The following is an 11,890-nucleotide window of genomic DNA, read 5'->3' as shown; positions in this document are numbered from 1 at the left end:
AGATATCAAATAGTCTCAGAGCCATGCCGAGGTAGCTACTCGTAGGGCACCAGTCATTACACAGGACAGCATAAGGGAGTTCTTAAAAATCTTTTAATGATAGGGGCAAGTCCCAAGACGAAAACCAGATGCCCTTGAGCTAATGTAGAGTTTCGTGGAAGTTTATTAAGATTAGGATGCGGTAAGAGCCTACAAGTACGTGGCTTAATGAATATAATTCTTATACTCATTCTTGCTATAGCTTTTTTTTTCCAGGTACATGAGGCGTCGAGTCAAGAGAGGGCACGTTGATCGATGTGGGTTGTCACAGAGGAAGCGTGTATCCCAGGGCGTCAGTCTAGTCTTACTAAATAGAACACTTTGTCTTTCATGTTTTCCTTCTTTTCTTGTTTTACCTATGCACATGTGTCCTTTTAGTAAAGAAACATTTTTCTGTTGAAATAAATGTATTTTCGTGAATTTCTCATTTATACATTACATGTCATAATTCATGTTAGTATTATGTATTTCGGGTCGTGACACTATTCACCCCTCTAGGGTTGTCATATCAATCCAACACTTTGTTCGAAGGGATGATTGATGAAGATTAGCAAAAAAGGTAATCCCACATTGACTAATTAAAAGAAAAATCATGAGTTTATATGTAACACTATCCCCATACTATCCCCACCATGTAACACTATCTCCATACTATCCCCACCGTCACTGGTATGAGGCCATTTGGAAAAACCAAAAACAAAATCACGATAACTTATACTTAAAATAGACAATATTATATCAAACGAGAGGTTCATCACTAACACAGCCTAGAAGAAAGATAAATTTGCCGCCTATCCAGCTCTCTGGATTGATAACATTTCATATGCTTAACAAAAAAAAATACATCAACTTCAGAGATCCACATTAGATACCACAGTTTCACTCTTCAAAAGCTTTTAGTTGGATTACTCATCTTTTCCATGAGGGAAAAAAATGGAAATAAACCAACGCAGTAAGCAACGAAGTGAGAGTGTCCAATATATACAACTTAGTCGAGATAATTAATTCCTAACTAAAATCTGGTTTGATCAGTTCAATATGTTCATTTCGAACTTCAAATCTGAATCAAGGCCATCAAAGCTTTACAGTTTACAACTTTTAGCACTTCATTAGGTACAATTCAACTGGATTACAAGTTGAAATAATGACTATGGTCTCGAAGTTTATCAGAGGATATATATATATATATCTATAAGAAGTCTGTCATCGACTATACAATGTATTTACAGACGCAATTTGGCATACGTTTGGCACAAACAGTAACAAAGATTAACAATGGGTTGCGGGAGACTGATAAAGACAATAATAAACAAGGAGAGAGAGCAGGAAACTGCATACTTTTGTGGGTGTCACCCAAATGTGTTCTCTCCACTGTACGTAACATAGAGAAAGCCATCCTCATCCTTCCTCTCATCGTAGATTGCAGACATGAGAGACCCTGTAAAATCAGAAGCATGAAATCAATAATTAGAGATGTTTCTGATGTCTCTCGTTTGAAAGTGTCGATACAAAAACTCTGCGTCATGTATACAGCAAAGAAGAGATTGCTGTCACTAAAGTAAGCAAAGATAGTAGAGACTTTTGAAATTGAGTCCCAAGGAACCCAAATGTCCATCCTTTTCCATTGGTTCCCAATGCTTAAATACAAAAATATGAGAAACAACTCCTAGACTACAGAAATACTTAACATCTAAAACCTATGACAAGTAAGAAACCCACGTTACAGCTGAGAGAATATACGCATTTTTAGTATTTTCCAGCTCATTTATTGTTTATAGTTTCCCCTTAAACATCACGCACATGTTGACAATCCATATATACAACGTTGGCCTCTGTTCAATGTGTTTTGAGCGAGGCATTCTCACACCCCAAATCCTGTCTGCTCCTTACATCCTCCATAACAAAAGTGGCACAAGGTAGTGTGCCAATTGGGTAAAAGAATGATAGGCAGATCAAAAGATCGAGTTAAAAATGAATTTCACCTGCCAACTATTTGTTTTTTTTTTGGGCCTTCTTCCTTACTTTATCCAACTTGTAACTCATTTGTGTCATGTTTCACCAAATCATCATCAGTCATCAACACACTAATCCGCAATGTGAAAATATTTAAATTAACGATACTAATGATGAGAACTTAATAGAATGAAAATGAATTAAAAAGAAAATTGGAGTTTTAAGGACTAAATAGATACACAACCATTAAAGTTAAAACCAATTAGTTATGACATAATTTGCCTAATAAAATGATAAATATGATGATAACAATACCACAGAAAAAACGGTCAAGACTGAGAATGAAGTTAAATGAATCGGGACAATTCATGGATCTCATCTATTAATCAATTTTATGCTTCTAGGTAAAGATATTAAGAAAAAAAAACGAAAGATTATCCATCCTATTAAACAGAACGATCCTGATTTTCCATTTTCAACAGATCTTGACCTAAAAAGAAAAAGGGTGGTTAACCTGTTGGCGGTAGCACATTGTCCACGAATATGAAAATTGCTTTTTCTGCACTCAGTTTTATTCTCTTCCGAATAACATAAACGAACTGACCAACAGTCAGGTCAGCAGGCACTAAATACCTGCGAAAAAATTGTATTCAGGTTATTAAGAAACTGAAAACCTCTCTTTGTTAAGTTTGAAAATCAAGCACTAAAAATTGGATATTAAAGCTACAACCAAAGCCTTGTTGCAATTACAGTGCAAGAAATGAGAAGAATAAATTCCTAAACCATTCAATCAATGCACTGCTTGGAAGGTCGACAAGAGTTATCAGCATCTTTCTACAATTATACTGTCCTAATTACATAACCAGCATTACTCCCATTAAAGGACTATGGAAAAAGAAATGGGAGGGAGGAAGAAATATGAGATGCGGAAGAAGCACTTATGAATAAGAGAGTAAGTTTGTCTATAAAATGAAAAGGCTTCAATGTTAAGGAACTTTTTTTTTTCCCCCTTTTTATCATTTGTTAATAAAAAATGTAAAGAAACTAATGTAAAACTGCTAAAAGTAAACTCTCTTACTTTTTTTTGTCAATGTTGGGAATATCACTTCTCTCTGCCTTCTCCACAATTACCTGATCAACACAAAAGAGAATGATACTAACAAGAAGAAAACATGAAACCATAACGACATGAGAGAGAAATTTGAAAAATAAAGAATGCATCCCAGAACAGCATGAAAAATAAAAACGTGTAGTAGTACTGTTTATATCATGAACATTTTGATTGGCATGTATATGTAATTGAAGATAAAGAAAGTTTCAGTAAATATACTATTCTTTAGCAACTGCTCATTGACTTCAGGCTTCTATGACTAGGGACCCTTAAAATTGCCCTCAAGCTTTCATTCTTTCAGATGGGAGCTTTTTTTTTTTTTTTTTTTTTTTTGACAGGTCTGAAAGGTTAATTTCTCAATAATAAAAAAAAAAAAGATTAATAATAGTAATAATAATAACAATAATATATAAGAATATAGAAACATGAAAGATGATCCTTGCATAACTGGATCCCCTTTCACTAATCTCTCACTGTCAACTATCTCATATTTGAAAAAACAAATTGGGTGAGCAGGAATGAAATCATAAAAATTCACGGGGTGAAAGATAGTAATACAGTATTCAATACGGCGACGCCATTAATGAAAATTTTCCATAGCAAGACGTACCTTATATAGCATCTAAACATGCATGCTCAACGAGTCGAGATAGAAATAGTATCGACAACTAATCTTTACTTTACAACCAAAATTTATGTATTACATAGCTCTTCTTTCCGGACAGATGTTAAGCTTAAGATAATAAGAGAGGTCAAGCAAGCAATGTTCATAAATGGAATATGCCAGGAATGGATAGGAAAGAGAGTCAATAAGCATAAGCCATTAATAGCAATCGTGAAATTGTTTTGATCCGTTGAGAAAAATATCATTTGACATGAATATAAATACTCACACATAAATACATATAAACTGACAGACAAAGAATGACATATTGCGCAGTTAAAGGTCAAATAAACCTTATTTCAGTACATAAAAAGCATGAATATCCAATTTGAAAATATATATCCAGAACAACAAAAAAATAAAGCTCAAGAAAAGTCATAAATCTTACTGGAATTCTGTCTGGGTACTTCTCTCTAATCCGGGCAGCCTCAGCGTGTCTCTTTTCTGCAAAAAAATGAACAAATCAAAGAATCAGAACAATTCAAAGATGATTCTAATTTGAAAAACTAATAAAAATACAGGATTCCATAAGAAAGCTCAAGAATATACCAAAATCATGCTCTTGCTTGAACGAGCTCGTAGACATTATAGTCACGAAAAAACTGAGAGAGAGAGAGAGATTGAACTAACAATCAGTCGTAATCCATATTATATTCATAACTGAACCAATAAAACTCATAGACCGAAGCTGGAATCACAAATTTTAAGACAATAATCAATACCATAAGCCACTATTTTAGGAATTGAAGCATAGAACAGAAATAAAACAAAGACAAGTAGCGCAATATCTCCAAGTTCGGAATAGTAATCGATCAAGCCAACAATCCACGAATTTAGTCAACTAAGATTAAACACAAAATCGAATCATCGGTAAAGAAATACGAACCTGAGAGTCGCCGGCAGGGAAGGAGGAGACCAAAACTGAAGTTTCGTTCGATTTCTTGGCTGAAATCTGTATCTCCGGCAAGCAAGCGAAAAAATCAAAAGCGAAAAATCGAGAGAAAATGAGATGAAGTCGGGAATTGCGATGCTAATCTGTTGAAATTATCAAAAAGTTGTGTGTTGACAAAAGTGAATTGGAATTTGTACGCTCTTTTAATGGCAATCAGATAAGACGGGATGATCACGGGATGACTCAGCTTCTGTTCAAAGCTTCCACCTATTTTTTGTAATCATTTTTTTTCTTCCAAAAAAACAAAGTTTGACAATTTTACGAAAATGTCCATAATATTTTTATAGAATTTTAAAAAATAAAAATAAAAATTTTAATTTTAATTTTTTATTAAATAAATTTACATTATTATTATTTACAGCATTTCGTTGTTTTTTCATAATGTCGTTACAATATTTATTAATGATGTTCACGTGTCAGATTGAGACATTTTTAGATCTAAATCAATGGTTCAAGTTGTTTGGTCATTTACTCAATTTTTTAAAATCAAAGTAATAAGTTAGTTGGTTAAATATTTATATATTTTAAAATTTTTAATTAAAATTTACCATTCAATTCTAATATATATATTTTTTAAAAAAATTATCTTTTAAATAGGGTTAAAAAATAAATAAATAAATAAAATTAGTAATAAGTTTAAAGTGGGTTAGGTTAACTCAATCCAACTTAAATAAATTCATAATTAAAAAAAAAAGATAATTTTTCATTTTTCAATATAATTTAGGGTCGAAGTAGAGTTGGAGAGGAGAATATAATGTATGTGTATGTATAGTAAGGTGGGTCGAGCGGAGTTGAGAGGGGAATATGATCTGTCATATTCGCTCGTTTTTTTTTATTTAAATGGGGATTCTCAACAGAAAATCTTCTCCAAGTTCGACTTAGGGTAGAGTCGGACGGTATAGGTTAGATATGTAATTATATGTTTTTAATAAGACCGAAATAGGATGAAATTAATATTTTTTTTAAGTAGTTAATTTATATTAAATAAAAGGGTGAGTTGATAAACATAGAGACAATTGTCAAATTTGTTCTATGATCAACCAGCCGTTCACATGCACATGTCCCCAGCATTTATTTAGATAACATTTCATCATATTTCTATATATTTTTTCTATTATATAATAATTTGACCACATTTAATATTACCATTTTATTTGTTTTTATTAATTTAATATAATTTTTAAGAAAAAGAGTGCGGCTAAAAGGGGAGAGAATCTTTTCTCTTTTTATTTATTTATTTAATTATTTATAATATATTTAAATATTGTTTTGATCATGTCGTTTTTTTTAAATGAACCATTCGGAAATTTCAAGAGAAAATAATATTTTAATTTATTAAATGATCAACAATAAAAGTTCAAAAACATTGATTATTCAATAAATAAATAAATATATATATATATATATATATACCCATTTAATTATTTCTGTCTTTACTTTCTTTAATATTGAAATAAAAAATCAATATATTTCCAAGCAAATAATAATAATAATAATAAAAATAAATAAATAAACCAAGATTCCAAAATTCATTGAATGAAACAAAGACTTAGAATTATGAGAGGAAAAAAAATAAAAATAAAAATGGTTAAATTTAATATTCAATAATTTTTCCAAGATGGTGGTTGAAGTTGAATATACTTGGGGGAGAAGCAAACCAAAACAGTCGAATTATTAAAAGTCGCCGACTTGGGCACCACGGCAGCCGCTACCCCTGAGCAGCCCACCGCACCCCACGGGCCACTTGGTATAAGAAGTCTTACAACTCTGCTGGGCCAAGGCAGAGGAATTATTATATAGCGCATGAAAATGGTGAGTGTCAGGCCAGCACTTGTGTTTGTAGCAGGAGCCATGTTTGGTTCGCTGCTGACACGAGGCTTTCGCCGCTGCGGCCACCACCAGCAGCAGCAGCTCCGCCGCTGCTTCAGCCGTGGTGGTGAACGGAGTTTGAAGAAGCAAGCAAGTGGGGGAGAGATTAAGAGTGTTGATTAATTAGCTTTGCTTTCGAGTTTGTGACATTATTATGTTTTTGTAATTGAATATTTTTGTGTTGCTTTGTGTATTTTGTAATAGTGGCGATGTTGCTGTAATTGGAATAAGGTTAAATATAAATGAAGGGTTAATGCCTTGTATTTGCTACGCTCGTTTGTTTCAAGTGATTTAAGATCGGCATCTAAACCCATGTTTATTTTGACGGGTTAATGCCTTGTATTTGTATTATATATAGTCTATCACGCCACATAGGTACTGCACTATGAATTCAAGTTTAGAGACCTATTAGAAGCAACTTTAAATGTTCGTATATTTTACGAAGAACACAAGAACTTAAAAGATTTCTACAAGTAGCAAATGGAAACCAGGTAGAGATGAAGAAGAAAAGCAGCTAAAATGAATCCATTCCAAAAGTACTCTTTGAAAAACAACTTATCCAGAGTCAACTTAGAAAAATGTTTTGAACCCACCACTTAAGGTGGTTTGTTAAATTCTGGACAGAAACACAGATAATAGCAGCAAAATGCAGTAACACAAGGGGAATGCCTGACTTGCCTCTATGTTTTCTTCACCAAGTAACCGATCAGAACTCCGATGAGACCGATTAGCACCACGAACAATACAGAGAACCCTCCACCCTGCCTTCCGCTTGTTTCTTTCTTCAGAAGTTCCTGTCAAAACAAATATTCAAAAACCATAGTAAGTAACAACATGGGTAAAATTTCCATTTACATTTTGACCCTAATCATTCATTCATGATTGAATGCAAATAATATCCAGATACCAAAAATCAAAGCATGACCCAGTTCTTGCTCCTTGTGGAAGAATATAACCTTTTAAAAAGAGCCCCTACAGTACTATTGTAACGGCCCAAGCCCACCGCTAGCAGATATTGTCTTCTTTAGGCTTCTCCTTTCGGGCTTCCCCTCAAGGTTTTTAAAACCCGTTTGCTAGAGAGAGGTTTACACACCTTCATAAAAAAAATGTTTTGTTTACCTCTCCAACAAATGTGGGATTTCACAATTCACCCTATTTCGAGACCCAGCGTTCTCGCTGGCACTCATTCCCCACTTCAATCGACGTGGGATCTCACAATTAACTTACAATTAACTTAAATAGATGATGAGTATTGAGAAAGTAGAAATTTAGCAATATAACAAGTCGAAAATGGGTATTCTTTTTAATGCTCAAGGAATTAAATGGACCAAACTGAAACAAATCCGAAAATTCATCGATCAAGATGAGATTTAAACCAAATTTGTTTCAATCAAGTAAACAACTTTAACAATTTTTTAAATACACTCGAATAAAGTGTTGACACAAATGAAGAAAAAGGTTCCTAGAAAAAACTAAAAGAGGTGTAGTCAATAGAGGTTTGGGAGAAAAACAACTATCGTTACTTGGACTCGTACATACATGCATACAAGGGTGCACTAAAATAAAGTATGTAAAAAACAATGAAGGTCAATATGAGTCATGCACTTATAACTAAGCTATTTACAATATAGACTAATATCAAGCATCAGACTACGTAGAATACACGAAGCTCGAATATAAAGAAAATAAAATGCGATCCAAAAATAAATTACCAGCTCCTGGCGTAGTTTCTGATTCTGTTGCAAAGCAGCAGCTTTCTCTTCAGTCAACTTAGAAATGTTAGACGACACCTGCATCAATATTTGCATCATGGCATAGCTAAATTGACAAACAATACTTCCTACAAAATAAACAATAATGTCGCTCCTGGCCCCCATATCATCTCAATTGTGGATAACAATATTCAAAATTGGACAAGAAAAGGGAGAGTGCAGTCAACCACATCCTATACCCTGCATTATTTAAGTGTGAAGCTAAAAAACACAAATACTATTACGGATATAACACGACATGGATACGGTGACATAATTTTTAAAAAAGGACACAGACACGACAATGGTACGTTTATTAAAATATATATAATTTTTATACATGAAGAAAATTCAAAGTCAATAAGCTTGAAGTCATATGTATGGTACATGTTTAACAAATGCTGGACCTACATTGACTTTGTACTACTGGTGTCAAACACATCCGTTGTGCTAACAGAGGTTCAATATGTATCCAAAACGGGTTAGAGTATCTAAGTGTCAGACACGGACATGCTAGTCAAACTAAAGTGTCGGTATTTCTTGGTGGAGGGGGACGGCAAACAACAACACATACACAAATAGGACAGGACACTTCATTGTGACACAGAACCTTTAGAAAAAAAATATAATAAAAAAATAAGAAAGCATGAAGTCTAGAAGCTTGCTCTTCCTGAGATCTCAAACTAGGAAAAAAATCTCAATAATCAAGAGACAAAAGAATGGTTAATAGATTTCTTAGTGTTGCTAATTTTCCTCCGAACAAGTATATGGATAATAAATTCTAGAAGTCGAAAAAGTTTCCCTCAAGTCCAAGGTTTTAAATGTTGATGTCGATGAAAATCTCTAAGGTCTCAGTTTATAAAAAAAGTGTCATTGAATCGATAAACTGTTGTTTCTGGGAAAATTGTAACAAAAAATTATAAAAATATTCAAATTATCTAAGAAGCATTCCACAGTTTCTAAACGAGCTGAAGTTTACTATGTCTACATTAGTGTACTCCATAAGTGTTATTTTGCTAATGGTTTTTTTTCCTATGTTTCGTCACTTCCTTATGATATAATTAAAATATTCGACAAAAATTCAATACCTCGCTCATGCCTTAGTTGTTGATTAACCATTGTTCGTCATTTAAGAACATGTGTATGCTTGCGTGGTTGTAATAGTCACAGAAAGCTTAACACCTTTAGATAGAATTCAAAGAACCCAATCACTTGTCTAAGATCTTTGTTCCGCTGTGTGCTCACCAAAGAAGACAATCAATATTCTCGAATTTCCAACTCTGTCTCTGCTGTTATGACTAAAACACTTTTTATATACCCACTTTTCTTGGTGTAGCTCCCACCTTGCTAATAGATGCATCCAAACAAAGGCCAATCAATTTTTTAAGTTAGCTTCTTTCATCAATCTTTTAGAATATTTGGAAAGAAAGAAACTCTTGGATTTCCAAGGGAAAATAGGAAGACAGGACCAAATATAATCTCAACTATTTTGTTTCGCTGCTACCCCAGAGATTTCTAGTGAGTAACTCCTTAATTTTCCCCTTCATTCTAGTTAAAGGATAAAGCAGATGAAATACTTAGGCGTTTGTATAGAAGCAAGAGAAGAATATATTACCTGAGATGATATCTCTTTAGGCTCATCCAGAGATCTCGAAACCTAAAGTTTAACAACAAATTGAATTAAAATATAGGTGGAAAAGAAAGGATAATAAAGATAACAATCTAGAAAACATTTACAGCATCAAACAATGCAAAATTTTGGTTCCCATCTTCAACTGCATTGGTCCTGGAAGGGGATCCTTCTTCAGATCCTTCCGGGACAGGCGACGGAGGATTTGCAAAAATGTAAACGACCCTCATCTTAAAGTCATCTACCACCTTACCATCTCCCTTGTTAAACTACAATTCAAAGATGTAAAACATAAGCAAAAACGTAAGATAATTGTCGAGTCAAAAAAATTATTCAACTAATGGAAGCAGAAACAGGACATTCCCACCAATTCTGCACTAATGTCCTTTGCTGTTGTACCATCTGGTGCTATAGCACTTTGAATTAGGAACTTATCCTTGCATTGCATATCAGAAGGCATCTCCTTTGGAGCTTGCATGGTAACTAAAAAGATCAATAACAAATCAAACATCCAGCATGCAAAACTAGAAACCAGATACATAATGAAGTTAAAAATCGAAGAGTTGAATCGTATTTTTCAAATAGAGAGAAAAAAGAATCAACTATTTTCACATACTGATTTACCCGTAATATCGCTTATACTACTCGGCAAAATGATTCCAGCATTAGGACGAACACAGTACTTCTTCGGATTCGTGGTTTTAACCTGTTAAATTAGAATGATTGGTTTCAGAAAATGTAAACATTTCAAGATTATACCAATTATAAACAAAAAATGTGTACCTTGAAGGCCACATATTTGTCGGTTTTGTTTGTCAAGTGCAACGAACAAGAACTTTGCTTCTTCAGTTCAACTTTTCCATTAAATCAAGTAAATTATACAATTTACAAAAGTGAAAAGGGCGTAACAAATATCCAAAAATCATAATTAGATGAAATTGCAGCCATGATCAAGCTTCAAATGTTGGAGAAATCATAGCAAAATGTAGGGACAGATTTCAAATATAAGAAACTAACTCCTTCAATCAATTCAACCAGATATTTGCAATTCCTGATGAATAACAATGCAATTCTCTCTGGTAACTTTCTGAAACCTTAACAGATAACATCTCAACTAGACATATACGGTAATTAAACAAGTTTGGATCATCATAACATTCTAGGATTACTATATAAAAAGAAAATTCATCGAAAACCCATCATCTAAATATGATTTCCAACGCCCAAAGAGGCCAAACCATGATGATCAAAAACAAAATAAAAGTAAATATACAGCAATAAAGGGGAAAAAGAATCGAATACGATTCGTCAATTCTGGAAGTGCGCAAAAGTTGGAAAAAGAAATTGTTTCACCTTTTCAGCAATATTTGGAGACCTAAAAGCGAAAGTTGTAAAGAAACACAAAGGATCAGAGAGTGGAAAGGATAAACTCACATTGGAATTTGAGCTCGGAGGGTTGAATATTGATATAATCCCCAGAATTCATTTTTGTCGCCCTTGATCCCAGCAGCTTTCAGATTCCACCCAAACACACTCACTCGATCAGAATGATGGAGAAATATTGATGGATCTATAAATTAAGAAAAAACAAAAAGAGGGACCAGAGAAATTTCGGAACCAGCAACAGATACGAAACTGATTTTCATGCGATTAATTATTTTTGGGAGTTACAGAACTTTCATCATTTTGAATTAGTAGCTCCACATTTTTAATTATTTATTTTAAAAATGAAAATATCATGTTATTCCTAATAAAAATAAATAATTCGAACCATTCAAATCTCGTATGAACCCAATACTTCATGGATATAAGAGTTATTAAATTAAAAAAAAAAATTATAAAATAAGTCTCAGAAATGTTCTAACTAATAAGGTAGTTGCAAATCTTACCCACCTACCTCCATGCATTAATTATAAACTTA

At 33.2% G+C, this 11,890-nt stretch overlaps 2 protein-coding genes across 2 annotated transcripts; both read right to left on the bottom strand.

The window, feature by feature from the left end:
* Positions 1–1,062: 1,062 nt before the first annotated feature.
* Positions 1,063–4,841, bottom strand: LOC111499334 (autophagy-related protein 8f-like). Its single transcript, XM_023150910.1, has 6 exons — positions 4,654–4,841; positions 4,317–4,369; positions 4,156–4,211; positions 3,071–3,123; positions 2,507–2,625; positions 1,063–1,477 (listed from the first exon to the last, which is right to left on the bottom strand). The coding sequence occupies exons 2-6, from the start codon at positions 4,351–4,353 to the stop codon at positions 1,389–1,391; spliced, it is 354 nt and encodes a 117-aa protein (XP_023006678.1). The 5' UTR covers positions 4,354–4,369; positions 4,654–4,841; the 3' UTR covers positions 1,063–1,388.
* A 2,250-nt stretch (positions 4,842–7,091) lies between these two features.
* On the bottom strand, positions 7,092–11,641 carry LOC111499313 (vesicle-associated protein 1-3-like). Its single transcript, XM_023150884.1, has 8 exons — positions 11,404–11,641; positions 10,753–10,823; positions 10,594–10,675; positions 10,337–10,452; positions 10,077–10,238; positions 9,955–9,996; positions 8,301–8,378; positions 7,092–7,382 (listed from the first exon to the last, which is right to left on the bottom strand). Exons 1-8 carry the CDS (start codon positions 11,453–11,455, stop codon positions 7,269–7,271), a joined length of 717 nt encoding a protein of 238 aa, XP_023006652.1. The 5' UTR covers positions 11,456–11,641; the 3' UTR covers positions 7,092–7,268.
* Between the last annotated feature and the right edge of the window lie 249 nt (positions 11,642–11,890).

This window comes from Cucurbita maxima, unplaced genomic scaffold, assembly GCF_002738345.1.
Source record: "Cucurbita maxima cultivar Rimu unplaced genomic scaffold, Cmax_1.0 Cma_Scf00026, whole genome shotgun sequence".
NCBI lineage: Eukaryota > Viridiplantae > Streptophyta > Magnoliopsida > Cucurbitales > Cucurbitaceae > Cucurbita > Cucurbita maxima.
This window is presented reverse-complemented; position numbering and strand designations above follow the sequence as displayed.